This window comes from Sus scrofa, chromosome 14 (genome assembly GCF_000003025.6).
Source record: "Sus scrofa isolate TJ Tabasco breed Duroc chromosome 14, Sscrofa11.1, whole genome shotgun sequence".
Taxonomy (NCBI): Eukaryota; Metazoa; Chordata; class Mammalia; order Artiodactyla; family Suidae; genus Sus; species Sus scrofa.
In genome coordinates, this window is record NC_010456.5 from 73,767,736 (window position 1) to 73,782,086 (window position 14,351).

General features: G+C 46.0%; 2 protein-coding genes across 11 annotated transcripts in view; one reads left to right on the forward strand and one right to left on the reverse strand.

Moving 5' to 3' along the window:
* The window catches only part of SGPL1 (sphingosine-1-phosphate lyase 1), an 84,929-nt gene extending 70,834 nt beyond the window's left edge, over window positions 1-14,095 (forward strand). For 8 of the 9 annotated variants that reach the window (XM_005657411.3, XM_003133063.4, XM_005657406.3 and 5 more), the window contains 8 exons: window positions 1,207-1,295; window positions 3,200-3,305; window positions 4,507-4,605; window positions 5,537-5,686; window positions 6,462-6,700; window positions 8,310-8,456; window positions 9,410-9,530; window positions 10,084-12,633. In XM_005657411.3, the coding sequence (XP_005657468.1) occupies window positions 1,207-1,295; window positions 3,200-3,305; window positions 4,507-4,605; window positions 5,537-5,686; window positions 6,462-6,700; window positions 8,310-8,456; window positions 9,410-9,530; window positions 10,084-10,224 (1,092 nt within the window). In that variant the 3' untranslated portion in view covers window positions 10,225-12,633. Of the gene's footprint in view, window positions 1-1,206; window positions 1,296-3,199; window positions 3,306-4,506; window positions 4,606-5,536; window positions 5,687-6,461; window positions 6,701-8,309; window positions 8,457-9,409; window positions 12,783-12,888 lie in introns of those variants that run through there. The other variant, XR_002338876.1, reaches the window with a different exon arrangement.
* The window catches only part of PCBD1 (pterin-4 alpha-carbinolamine dehydratase 1), a 37,940-nt gene continuing 25,192 nt past the window's right edge, over window positions 1,604-14,351 (reverse strand). The window contains exons 4-5 of one of the 2 annotated variants that reach the window (XM_021071953.1): window positions 13,442-13,561; window positions 1,604-6,046 (exon numbers count right to left, since the gene is read on the reverse strand). In XM_021071953.1, the coding sequence (XP_020927612.1) occupies window positions 13,469-13,561 (93 nt within the window). In that variant the 3' untranslated portion in view covers window positions 1,604-6,046; window positions 13,442-13,468. Of the gene's footprint in view, window positions 6,047-10,772; window positions 12,847-13,441; window positions 13,562-14,351 lie in introns of those variants that run through there. The other variant, XM_021071954.1, reaches the window with a different exon arrangement.

The following is a 14,351-nucleotide window of genomic DNA, read 5'->3' on the forward strand; positions in this document are numbered from 1 at the left end:
TGGATACTAGTTGGGTTCGTTTCTGCTGAGCCACAATGGGAACTCCCACCCCATTTGTTTTGAAATGGTTTCATTCTTAGATGTTATCAAAGGATAGCTAGGTGGGCCTAACATGCCTGTGTTGGTCATGGTTTACTGTGAGTCAGATCAGGCATTCAGAAATGTTAATTGAAGATCTGTTAGGTGTCAGCTACTAGGCTAGGCGCTAGGAATACTGTCATAAAGAGATTGGTCCCCACCTTCATGAGTTTGTAGTCCAGTCAGGAAAACAGGATGAGTGAAATGACGTCTGAGTATTTTTATATCAACTCTGGTCAAGAAATTTGCATGTACCAAAGTGGCTAGGCCTAGCTTCAGAAAAAACATTTTCTTTAAGAATTAGGGTTTTGGTTTTGATTTCATATGAGTCAGTTAAACTTCTAAGAAAAGAGTTCTGCTTTTCTCCTTTAAACTTGTCAAAACCTCAAGTTTACTGAAATGTCTGAATGGCTATTCTTGGTCTTCTAATATATTGTGTAGTTGACTAGAGTTATAACTTCACAGTTTCACATTTTTTAGTGGGCACTGACAGTTTAAATCAAAGTCAGTAATCCCGATACTTTTGAACAGAGTAAAATGCTCTCTCACATCTGTAACTAGACAAACAATAGAAATATAAGTAGATTGTGAACAGGTGGGATCTGGGTAGATGTGCATTTGTCCGTATAGTGTGGAACTTCTCATCAATCATTCTTTTTTTTTTTTTTTTTTGTCTTTTTGCCATTTCTTGGGCTGCTCCTGCAGCACATGGAGGTTCCCAGGCAAGGGGTCTAATTGGAGCTGTAGCCGCCAGCCTACGCCACAGCCACAGCAACGAGGGACTCGAGGCATGTCTTTGACCTACACCACAGCTCACGGCAACCCACTGAGCAAGGCCAGGGATTGAACCCACAACCCCATGGTTCCTAGTTGGATTCGCTAACCACTGAGCCACGACGGGAACTCCCTCATCATTCTTATTTAGTAGCTTTACTTTTCTCCTGCACCAGTATTGGGGCCTAGCCAATAAAGTCAAATTTTCCTTCCAGAAAATAGCAGTGTCTGCTCTGCAGCACACATCCAAACTAATGACGCATGCATCTTTTTCTGCATCAGACACCATCAAGATCAAGTGCATGCTAACAGCTATCCCTACTCCCTACACACGGCATCTCTTTTTTATTACAGGTGACCTCTGGGGGTACAGAAAGCATACTGATGGCCTGCAAAGCTTATCGGGAACTGGCCTTTGAGAATGGGATCAAAACTCCAGAAATGTATGTATAATTGTGCCTTGGTATCCACAGAGGTTTGGTTCTAGTCCCCATGGATACCAAAATCCTCGATGTTCAGGTCCCTCGTGTGAAGCAGTGTAGTACTTGCATGTAACATATGCATGTCCTCTGTATAGTTTCTATCATTTCTAGATTACCTAGAACACCTAACGTGTAAATGCTGTGTAAACAGTTGGTAGTGTGCAGCAAATTCACGTTCTGCTTTTTGGGAACTTTGTTTTTCCCGAGTATTTTCCATCCTTGCTTGGTTGAACTCATGCATATGGAGGGCTGACTATATGTGTGGCTGGTTTTTTTTTTTTTTTTCCCCCTTTTAGGTTTGTCTCTGCAGAGTACTGTCATGTAAAATAGCTTGACAGCTGTTTTCTGCTTCTTCCTTCCTGCCCTTGGCCCTTGACCACTTATCCTTCACATTCAGCAAAATCCTAAGTGGATCTGCTAGTTAATATTAAAGGTCATTCTCCACCCCCCCCCCCAATTTATATGTGGTGTATATTGCAAACAAGAACAAGATCCTTTTTCTAGAAGTGACAGAGTTATAGGACTACATACATCTTTGAATTCTGCGGTATTTACTGTAAGTTTACCTGGAGGCTAAGGAAAGCTCTCTAGTTATCTTAGTTCAGTGAAAATTACTTAAAAATAATAGGCTGCTTTGGGGTGCTTCTTGAGAAAATTTCAGCCTGAAGACTGCGTTCTGGAAGGAAAAATTTTAGAAATCGTTTTGAGATTTATACATATTGCCACCCCATGGACATAATTTTGATATTTGGTTGCATTTTTTTTTTTTTTTCTCAAGATCCCTTCCTTTTCATAAGTGTGTTCATATTACATCTTCTGGGTTAATGTTTTTCCCATAAGTGTCAGTGATTAAGGGCTTTGTTGCACATGACCTCTTGCTGTGGTTCATCCTTAGACTAAGAGAATGTCAGGTGCCGTCTTTCTTCATGCATAAAGGTTTTTTTTTTTTTTTTGGTCTTTTTATGACCGCACCTGTGACATATGGAAGTTGCTAGGCTAAGAGTCAAATCAGACCTGCAGCTGCCGGCCTACGCCTCAGCCGTAGCTACACTGGATCCAAACCACATCTGTGATCCTATGCTGCAGCTTGCAGCAATGCCGGATCCTTAACCTACTGATCAAGGCCAGGGATCAAACCCACATCCTCATGGAGACTGTCGGGTAACTTAATCCACTGAGCCGCAATGAGAACTCCATTTTTGTCTCTTTGTACTTAGTGATAGTGAGTTTTCTCCCTTCAAGAGAACAGATTAATTGTAAGAGTGGAGTGATTGAGGGAAGTCTGAAAACAAATGGCTTGGTTTCCTTTTTCAATACTATTTGAAGTGCTGCCTCCAAGTGTGTGGGGGAAAATGGGGATTTTGGTTTTTCGTAGCTCATGGTCTTTCCGAGATGGAGGGCCCCCCTGGTCTGATGCTTGACTGTTGCTTTAACATCCCTGCTAAACAAGCAGTCTTATGCTCTCTGCTTGAACATGTGTTGTGTCAGGAAGCTTGCTCTTCACTGAGGTGCCCATCCTTGGGTCAGCAGCGGCTAGAAGGCTCAACCTCACGGTGGTCCCAAAGTCCCCATCCTTTGTCTTTATACCCGTCAGCCTTGCTTTATGCTTAGGATCCCTCAGTGTGGCATTACTTGGAGTTCTTCCTGCTGCCAAAATGATTTCTAAAGAGTAAGGAGAAGGTTTCTCTAGAAAATCCGCTGACCTCTATTTGTGCTAAAAAGAAAACACTATAAACACTTTTAAAAATTTGAGGGTAAATAATCGGAAGTTTACTCCTGGTGGTTTAGATTAGCTGCTAACCATGTTGTCTCTTGAACCCTGTTTTGATTTGAATTTCATTATTTTCTTCTTCCCTGCCCTTTAGCGTAGCCCCCCAGAGTGCCCATGCTGCATTTGACAAAGCAGCCAATTACTTTGGGATGAAGATTATACGGGTTCCACTGAACAAAATGATGGAGGTGGATATTCGGGTGAGTTCCTCTGAAGGACTGTTGGCTGTCTTGGGCCATAAGAAGCAAGAAGTGCACCTGATTGCTAGCTTTTTCCATTGTCACAGACAGGCTCAAAAATGCCTTGATTGTAGCAGCCAGAGTTGCAAACACTGCCACTGGCTGTGGTGAATCCTTGCAGCTTTTGGCTTTTCCTGGATTCATGAACCCTGATGGGAAGGTGAGACTAACTTGAGACTTTAACGATCTGGGTTTTGTCTCAGTGCCATCACTTTCTCTTCTCTTTGTAAACTGAGCCTGGACTAACTTGCCCTGAGACCCACTGTGGTTTTTGATTATCCTGAAAGAGTACCATTGCCATTATAGTAGTATTTTTTTCCATAAGTAAACTATCCAGTTTATTAGCACTGCATCATTACCTCCAACTGAAATTGAGGTATTAACTAATGAATTGACCAGTAAAATACTGGGTATATTTAAGGCATACAGCTTGACCTCTTGATATATGTGAACACTGGGAAATAATCACCACAGTCAAGCTATTTAACAGAACCAACACCTCACATAGTTACCATTTTCTTTCTTTCTCTTTTTCATGGTTCGAATACTTAAGGCTACCCCCTAGTTCTCTAAGCACATTTCAGGTGTACAGTGTAGGATCGTTCAGTACAGTCATGGTTGTACATCACCTTGCATACCTGACACTTGGTACCCCTTGGCCAACCTCTCGCCAGGTCCCTCATCTTCCAGCTCCTTCAGTAATTATGTTTATGCCTTGCACTCATATAGAAGAACTTTCTAGTTTTCAGAGTGCCATCAGAATCGCACTTGAGCCTCATGACAGCCCAGAGAGGTCGTAGAAGCTGTTAGTGTTACTCACAGATGAAGAAACGCACTGGCTGAAATGAAGAAGTTTCTCAAGATTTCACTGCCGATAGGTGGGGCCGGGACTTACCTTTGGCAATTTTGCCTCTGAGCCCCATGTTCTTTTTCAGCCTCACAGAGATTCTCTTGTTTTTGTATTGTGCGCACAGACTGTTTTCATACCCAGGTGTTTGCATTCAGCCACCATGGTGGGGAGCCGTCTTTCTCCAGGTTGGAGAGGTGACGCAGGGGGGCCCCATGGAACTGACACTCCAAGCTGGTGGCCTAGGCTGATCTCGGTAGCGGAAGAGTAATTGTGATGGGGCCCCTCACCTTCCTCTTAACTTTAACCCCCTAGGCAATGCGGAGAGCCATCTCCAGGAACACTGCCATGCTCGTCTGCTCTACCCCCCAGTATCCTCACGGTGTGATAGATCCTGTCCCCGAAGTGGCCAAGGTGCGTGGGAGAAACAGACTACATCCAGATCGAGGTTTTATAGTATAATCTAAGGTGCAGTACTTGGCAAAGAGAAGCGATTTGGGGTTTAGATTCTGGCCCAGTGGTGATGACTAGCTCTCATCTGCCCTGTGGTAAGCTGCACAGTTCTGTTTGAGCTTCTGAAAGAGATGGCTTCTGCTACGTGGGAGGGATAACACAACGTGGGAGGGATAACACAACGTGGAAGGCTTTGCTTAAACTGGACATTCTGAACTGGTACTGGCATTTTGATTCAGATCAGGAAATAACCTGCATTTAGGCGCATGCCTAAATGGTGGTGTTCACTGTACTGCCCCATGGCCCCCCCACCCCCTGCCACCTCCCCTACCCTCTCCAGCCCAAATCAGAGTGCTGCTCATTTCTTACTTTGATTTTGCGTGAGTTTGAAGCCATGCATGTTTAAATATAAAATAGAAACCACATTTCAAATGAATTATTTTGAAGGCTGAATACCTTTGGAAGATGACCTTTATTAAGAATATCAGGAGTTCCTGTTGTGGTACAGAGGAAACGAATCTGACTAGTATCCATGAGGATTGGGTTCAATCTCTGACCTCACTCAGTGAGTTAGGGATCTGGTGTTGCCGTGAGCCGTGGTGTAGGTTGCAGACTCTGCTTGAATCCTGAGTTGCTGTGTCTGTGGTCTAGGCCAGCAGCTGTAGCTCCAATTCGCCCCCTAGCCTGGGAATTTCCATATGCTGCAAGTGTGGCCCTAAAATAAAAAAAAGTAAAAAAAATAATAATAAGTAAAAAATGGCCAGGTTTTTAAAACATGGAAGATAGTACATCATGCCTGTGGCTCTATCCCACTTTCCACTCATGGCTTGCAAGGTTTCTGTTACAGGGCTGTAAATGATATTCTCTTATGGTCTTTGGTTTCTGGAACTAGCTGGCTGTCAAATACAAAATACCTCTTCATGTGGATGCTTGTCTGGGAGGCTTCCTCATCGTCTTTATGGAGAAAGCCGGATACCCATTGGAGCAGCCCTTTGATTTCCGCGTGAAAGGCGTCACCAGCATTTCAGCTGATACTCATAAGGTGAGCGAGGGAAGGGACCACATGTTAATCAAAGTAGACAGTTGGTTATTTTGACTATTACCAACAAAATACATTGCTCAAAGTATTAGCTTGCCCTGTAAATATTTAATTAACCCTGGCTCTTTGCTCTCTCCAGGGCAGCTGATTCATATGACAGGGTATAGTGATAGAGGCCAAGTCTACAACCCCTTTTCTTCGTGTCCATCCTTGTGTGGTTCAGGAAGTGCAGTTAAGTCCATCTTAGCTTCAGTGAGAGTGGATTAGGATGGCACATTGTCAAGTACACACATTATTTTAAAGCTGGGTTAAGTAGCTTCTTGATTTTGAGCACCATGGTGTTCTTCAAAAAGAACTGAAATACTAAGTGAAGAAGATGGAAAGGGAATCAGACTGTGATTTTAGTTGACCCCAAGTCACCTGACTTTCATCCGTCCTGCCTTCAGTGGAAATTTATCTTTGCTTCCATCCTGATATACCACCCGGGGTAGTGTTTTAATTAAGAAGAAACACATGCTGGATGAGAGGGCTGAAGGCAAACCCATTAACTGAAGAAGACATTGTTTTTCCTGGGCCTTAGATTCTTCATCCCTAAAATAGAGAATGTAAACCCTATCCCTTAAGTTTCCTCTCCACTTTGACAGACTGTAAGTTTGAAATCTCAATGTGAGTGGGAGCACAGAGACGCTGACACACTTTGCGGGATGCTGAGAGTTCTGGGGCAGGCCCGCCACACGGAGCTGTACACTCACCTGTCTGCTTCTCCCCCGCCCCCCAGTACGGCTATGCCCCCAAAGGCTCTTCAGTGGTGTTATACAGCGACAAGAAGTATAGAAACTATCAGTTCTTCGTTGCCACGGACTGGCAAGGCGGCATCTACGCTTCCCCCACCATGGCGGGCTCACGGCCTGGCGGCATTAGTGCAGCCTGTTGGGCCGCCTTGATGTACTTCGGTGAGAACGGCTACGTTGAAGCTACCAAACAGATCATCAAAACCACTCGCTTCCTCAAGGCAGAGTATGTGCGGAAGATTGGGATTCTGCTTGTCTCTTGCTTTGTCTGCCCCGTAGGTCAAGACATCTGCCTGGCCAAGCGCCATAGCCTCAGGCTGTTTGCAGTCCCAAGAGATACAGCTTAGGAGTGTGGTGCTGGCCTGGGAGGAGCTTCCTTACTGGCTGTGACTTGGAGGGTCAGATCCGGGCTTCATCTGTAGGCCATCTTGCCTCCAAGGATGTCTTAACAGCTGGCAGCTCTTACCAAGTACTGATGTACAGCTTAATGGTTCAGACAGTGGTGCTTATTAAACTTGAGGTGGAATCTCAAATCACCTGGGGGGCTTGTTAAAATGCACATTGCTGAGCCTCACTCTTAGAATTCTGACTCAGTAAGTCTAGAACTGGAATCTGAGGATTTTCATTTCTGGGAAGTTCCCAGTGGATATCTGGATGCTGCTGGCCTAATAATCATACTTGGAGAATCAGTGGAATGAGAAGGAACTGGAGGGAGGCAGACTGAATGGGGGGTGAGGGAATGAAACCCAGGTTAACGCTAGAACCAGGCTGCATGCTTTGTCTGTCGTATCTGTTCATGTGTTACCTGCCTGTCTGTCTGTGTGTCACTGGGCTTGGAGGGGCCTGTTCAAAATCTCCAGGTGAATGAAAGTGGCCAGCAGACCCGGCTCATTTGAAAAAGGCCTACAGATGGTCCTGCTAGGCCCATCTGCTGAGAACTACTGTGCCAGTTCTTACTTTAGGGATTATGTGGATGAGTCTTTTTTTTTGTTTTTGTCTTTTTAGGGGCACACCTGCGGCATATGGAGGTTCCCAGGCTAGGGGGTTGAATCAGACCTGTAGCCGATGGCCTACACCATAGCAATGCAGAATCTGAGCTGCGTCTGTGACCTACAGCGCAATGCCAGATCCTTAACCCACTGAGCGAGAGGCCAGGGATTGAACCTGTGCCCTCATGGATACTAGTCAGATTCGTTTCTGCTGAGGCATGATGGGAACTCTGGATAAGTTTTTAAAGAGAGACGGAGGGATTATTTCTCCAGGGTTTGGTTTTTTTTTTTTTTTAAAGTACATTGTTTATCCCTCAACAATCCTGGGGGCAGATCATAATTCGGGAGTTAGGAAGACAGGTTAGGAGCCAATGGTCCTGATTTCATTGGATCTAGTGGGGTTTGGGCCTTTAAATACTTGTAATATTTAGGAACCATTGATCCAGTCTAGCCACCTTATTTTATTTTTCATTGTCTTTTTGCCTTTTCTAGGGCCATTTCTGTGGCATATGGAGGTTCCCAGGCTAGGGGTCGAATTGGAGCTGTAGCCACCGGCCTACACCAGAGCCACAGCAACACGGGATCCGAGCTGCGCCTGCGACCTACACCACAGCTCACAGCACACCGGATCCTTAACCCACTGAGCGAGGCCAGGGACCGAACCCACAACCTCATGGTTCCTAGTCGGATTAGTTAACCACTGTGCCACAACGGGAACTCCTAGCCACCTTATTTTAGAAGGTGAGGAATCTAGAGTCCCCAAAGGTTAGATTGTATTATAAGAGAGACATGAGATGATGGCCAGAGGAATGTATATGGCTAAATTTTCTTTCTGTTCCTTTTAAGACTGGAAAATATCAAAGGCATCTTTGTCTTTGGGAATCCTCAGTTGTCAGTCATTGCTCTGGGCTCCCGAGATTTTGACATCTTCCGACTATTTAACCTGATGACTGCCAAGGGGTGGAACTTGAACCAACTGCAGTTCCCACCCAGGTGAGCTTGAAGAAACCTCTTCCCCTTCCTCTGCTCCAGGACCTTTGAAGAGCATGAGGTGACCTAGAGTGCAGAGACTGCCTGCCAGAGCCCAGCACTTTAGTGGCAACTGGAGTTTCTCCAGAGTGTCTGTCTTGCCACTTGGAGTTGTTCAGTTTTATAGCCAAGACTAGCTTTAAACTGGCCAGATTAGGTGGCAGCCTCTTGAGACCAGCGGTCAGTCACGAGATCCCCCTCATCCCCGCCCCACCACACACACTCTTTCTGGGCTTTGTACTCTCCCATCCTCAGGTGCTCTCATTACCTGAGTAATACTGAGCTCAGAACCTTCCAGAGGGCCTCTAATCATTCAGGGCTGCTACTGTCATCTTTATGGTGCTTTTCTAATCTTCTGTGATGCCTTTAAGTAAACACTCCTGCCCAATAGAATAGGTCTCTTCAGTGTCCTCCATGCAGCCCTGATCCACCCATGCTCTCGGCGCTGTTGTCAGTCCCATCTAGACCCAGTTTTCCCCCTTCACCATCCCTCTGTACCCCAGTCTCCCTCCAAGGGGAGTGAGTTTCTTCTGTGCCCTGAAGTCCTTCGAGACCCCAGCCATGTAGCTCTGTTCCCATGAGGGTTTATCTTCTAAGAAAAAAGAACCCCATTGGTTGGCACATGGTTGCAGGAATGGCAGTTTCTACAGGGAGGGGTTGGGACAGAACAGCCAGCTGTATTCCTCTGACCAGGGCGGTTCTTGATCACGCTTCAGGCCATGGAGCCCTCGTGCCAGCCTACGCTCCCCAGCCTGTGTGTTTGAGAGCCCTGAGGCCCAGGACTGGGAACGGCTTGCATGACTACACTTGGCCCAACATGCAGACACAACCAATAAGTTCCTGTATTGGGGGCCACTTGGTTTTAGAATTTTCTTTTTCCAAGATTCATCTCACTTTGTCTCTTTCCTCTCCTGTAGCATTCATTTCTGCATCACGCTGGTACACACCCGGAAGCGAGTGGCCATACAGTTCCTAAAGGACATCCGGGAATCCGTCACTCAGATCATGAAGAATCCTAAAGCCAAGACCACAGGAATGGTAGGGACCCCTGGGCGGGGGGGGGGGGGGTTCCTTCCTGTCGAAGGGTAGGTGTTGGTGGGGGTTTGAAAGAATCAGGTATCCTCAAGTCTGTTGCTGCATTTGCCCCCGCCCCCCTTTCCACCATCCTCTTCCTTTGGAGCTGATGCTCTCTGCCTCACCCCTCCCAGGGTTTTTAGCCTCAAATGAGCTATGCTGTATATAATAAGCATGCTCTAAATTTGAAAGTGCTAGACAAAGGCAGATGGGGGCAGTGTCCATTTGAAGAAAATTTTGACACAGGGACACAGTAGAGGACTTTTTCCTCTATAATTTTCTACACCAAATCCCACAGGATAGTTCTTTGGGCAGAAAGGCAGAGGCAGGTCCCTGTGAAAGATGTCCTAGGCCAGCTGTCTTTCTGCTAGAAGAGCACCTGGGGTGGGAATGGAGTTGGGGTGTGGGGGGGTGGAGCACAGGGAGCACAACAAGGACCGGTAAAGGAGGCATGACCACAGCTTTATCTTGGCTTTGAGCCCCTTGTCACTAATGATGTCCTTTGATGGGTTTGTAGGGTGCGATCTACGGCATGGCCCAGGCTACCATCGACAGGAACCTGGTGGCAGAATTGTCCTCCTTCTTCTTGGACAGCCTTTTCAGCACAGACGCTGTACCTCAGGGCAGCCAGATGAATGGTTCTCCAAAACCCCGCTGAGCTGGGACCCTCTGTAGCTCCGAGGGGCGTCTGGCCTCTGGAAGGTTCTCGGGGTATGGGACAGGCCCCGCCGTTTCAACATCTGGTCTTGCTCCTTAGAGCACAGCGAAACAGACCATGAGACAGCTTGATCCTCAGGACTCTTGTTTCCATCCTTTTGTGGTTTTTAACGTGAAGACCCAAAGGATTCCGTGACATAATTATTTCGCCCTTGTTCTAAATGCGACCCTGGGACTTCTTTTAACTGTTCCCTTCTCTAACCTCTCTCTCTCTCTCAACTTCACTTAGTCACATTGTGGCAGCTCTGACCTGGCCCGACTCCTTAGGGAACCTGGGCTGCAGTTTATGCGGTAGGAACAGGTTGGCTTTGTTACCTCGGGCAGATGGGCTGGTCAGACAGGAAGCGTTCCCTAACCAATGTCTCCCTGGGTGGAGTAAGGCTTTCTCTAAGCAGGAGGCTTTTCCGGCTCTCCTCTTAGAGTGGTGATTGTCGCAGAGTCCCTTTGACTGCAGCTCGTGTTATTTCTCCAGGGTGCAGGTTGAAGAGCCGTTGATTCTGTGAGGCAGGGTGCTTGCAGTCAAGTGGATCTGCTCAGTCCGCCAAGGAGAGCTTGGAGCGGTCTGCTGGTCCTCTTCTTTGCCTGCAGTTTCCATTTGATACTTGACTGAAGATTGTTGTTTGAAACTGTGTTCCCATTGGTTCATTCCTATTTCCATGGACTGGGAAGAGATTGCAGTTTCCAGAGAATCTAGGACCTTCAGGCCCTGGTGCTGCCTCTCTGAACTGGCAGTATTCAGAACACACCTGAACCTTCTCTTGGGCCAGTGATAATCGGAACCAGACCTTTTCTATACTTTTCTGAGTATCAGAGTAGGACGAGCACCCAAATTCAAATGTGTGCCTCACCAGAGTTGGTGGTGGGGATGCATGAGACTATGCTTGAAAGAACAGCTCAAAGCACCTTCACAAGTTGCCTTGACTTACCTGAGGTGGCCGTGAGGAGGGCATGAGAGGGCCCTCAAGGCCAGGGAAATCTCTTTCTGCATTAGTGTGTCTTCCTGCCTCTTCCCCCTTTATTCAGATCCCAAAGGTACTCTGGCAGTTAAGCCTCAGGTACTGGACGCTCCTCAGCCCTGCTAGTCTGAGATAAACTTTCTAGAATAGGAAAGTGATGGCAAATGTCACGTGTGGTCTAGAGCCTGGGATTCCTTCCTAAGACTAGTTGCTCAGGGTGGTGCAGGGACAGGACCCAACCCTGCACCCACCTCCTACCCTCTTCCCCCTTACAGAGCCCTGATCCAGGGCGAGCCACTGTCCTCTCATGACGAACATACCTTGTGCCTTCCTCCTCAGCCAAGGGTGGTGATGGGCTGATCCTGACTCAGGCCTGAGGGGAAATGGACCAGTCTCTGAGGTTTTGATCTGGGTAGGGCTAAGTCAGGAGAACTTCCCACTGTTCCACCACCTGTCTCAGGGACTCCTGAATATTCTGCCTCTTCAGGCTGGTATCCACTCGCCTCCTTGACTGGGAATGCTGGCCGGGACAACCAAGATGCCCAGGCCACCCCTCCTCCCCCAAGCTCCTTGGCGTGTTTGTCTGACATGTTCTTTAGCACTGTACTTCCTCCACAATAACTGAGCAGCTGGCCTTGCCGTGGCAGGGCTGGTGTGGTGTGTTTCATTCTGTCTGTTGTGGGTTCCAATGGCGGTTGGTGTGAGTGAGGAGGCAGAGGCTGAGATTCATGGGAGTCATGCTCCCCTTGGTTGCTGAACTGCTGTGTGCCTCCTGAGCGAGGAGCTGTGGTCAGAGCTGTGTGTGAACTGTCCCTGAGTCTCCAGTGTGTATGTGTCATGCTGGAGGAAGTCCAGGGACCAAGAACTGCCCAGCAGGCACCATTGTGGTTTGTCAGCTGCTAAAATGGAGAAGCACGTGCCTTGCCACATGTGCTGTTGCTTCCAGGACCTCCCTCCGTGCTGTGACATTGCTGCTGGGGTTGGGGGGGCAATGGTGTTTTTCAAAGGGACCTGCTGTTGCCACTTTAATTTATGATTGTGAGCATTAGTTTGACTCAACATGTGTGGGCTTTCTATTCTGTATGTTTCTGTGCCTATTAGTAATACCTAGTCTGGCAGAGATGGGTGGAATGTCTTAATGGTATCATGTTGCTAGCAGATGTCACATTGGCCTCTGCAAAAACTGTACTGTCATGTTTCTGCATTAGATGTAAGTAGTTGTGTGAATATACTGCCATGTCACTTTTAAGATGACCAGTTTTGTACTTGGAAAATGGTACTTGGCTCTTTTCAGTCTTTTCTGTCTAACCTCCTCCTTTCCCATCTCAGTGCTCCCTTCCTAACTGCAGCAATAATCTCTTAAGAAACAAGTAATTAAATATCCTAAATCTTAATCATTGTGGATGATTGCATTCATTTGTTTATTTTGGTGTACAGGGGAGAGACCTGCTGGGGTGGTGGCAGCTCCAAACCCACTGCTGGTGAGAGCGCCTGCGCCCCCTTGTGGTGAAAATGGTTGTGTGTGACTGCTGACTAGACGTAGGTGAGCAGCAATTCCTCAGTTCCAAGCGCTTCCCTCGGTAGCTCCACCAGGATGGTGGTCACACCTGTTTAAAGGAGGTCTGGAATTCATGTTTTTGGTTTCCCAGGTTTTTCCTTCCATCTCCATCATCCACATCTGCTTAGACCGGAATGATGGATTGAGCCATCTGGGGTGGTCCCCTGCCAGCTGGATGGTATGGCTCTGTCTCACCAAAGGACACGGATTTCATCCCTTCAGATATCTGCACATGTAACTGCTAGGCATCTCGTTCCATTATGAATAGGAAGTGAAAAGTGTTTCTGAAGAGTTATTCAGGCTGTGAAGACTGTCATTCAGGTAATGCAGGTTTTCATTTCTGGCTCTCAGCCCATTCATTCTTTGCCAGAAACAAGTCAAGCAGTGCCGCCTTTGCTATACAGTTTTCTGCTAAATGACTTGGTTCCCTGAGCACCTGCTTGCTTTGGAGTAAACCCCTAGAGAAAGAGGGGCCAGGATATGCTTGGTGAGGAGGCATGCCCACCTAAGAAGTGGTGTCTGGATGCTTACGCCTGTTCCTTAGAGCTGTGAGCCCCTTTGCCGTTGCTGTGGGTCTTGGTAACTACACGCTGCTTGTAGCTAGACCAGTAGTGAGTGACAGAAGTTTAATGACAGAGACCTACCTTGCTTATGGCCTGGGTCAGCAATATTCAGATGTTTAAGGGCCTTTTCTTGCGCTGGAGTAGTAATTGCTTTTTTCTTGTTCTTGCCTCTTTTTCATAATCTCTCCTTAACATCCTCTCCTATAATTTCAATTATTTGCATTAATTTTAGAAACTTCTAAAAGTTGTTGCTTGTTACATAAAGATAAAAGTGAACAGCAAAATCATAAAATGTCAGGGAGGAGAGGAAAAAAATGTATTTTCAGGATGTTAAATCCCCCCCCAAAAAAACCAGAATACATGTTCTTTTCAAGTATACATGGAACATTCTCTAGGATACATCATCACACACAAGGTCACAAAACAAGCTTAAATTTAAGTGGAAAGAAAATACATCAAGCATTTTTTCTGATCACATGGCTTGAAACTAAAAAATCAACCACAGGAAAGAGAAACGAGAAAAAAAGGATTACATGAAGACAAAACAACATGCTACTAAAAAATCAAAGGGTTAGTGATGACATCCAAGATGAAATTTTTAAAAAACCTTGAGACAAATGACAATGAAGATACAACCATAGAAAATCAATGGGATGGAGCAAAACTATCCCTAAGAGGCAAATTGATAAGGATAAAGGCCTTCCTCAAAAAAAAAAAAAAAAAAAAAAAGAAAAATCTCAAACCTAACCTACACCTAGAAGAATTAAAAAAAAACCCTAAAGATAACAGAAAGAAGGAAATAATAAAGATCAGAGAGGAAATTAAGAGATTTAAAAAACAAACAAAAAAAATCAATAAAACCAAGAGCTGATTTTTTGAAAGGGTAATCAAGCTTCTGCTAGGCTGAAAATAAAATAATAAATGAAAGAGAAGAAATAACTAATACTTCAGAACTACAAAAATCCATAAGAGAATACTATGAATAATTATA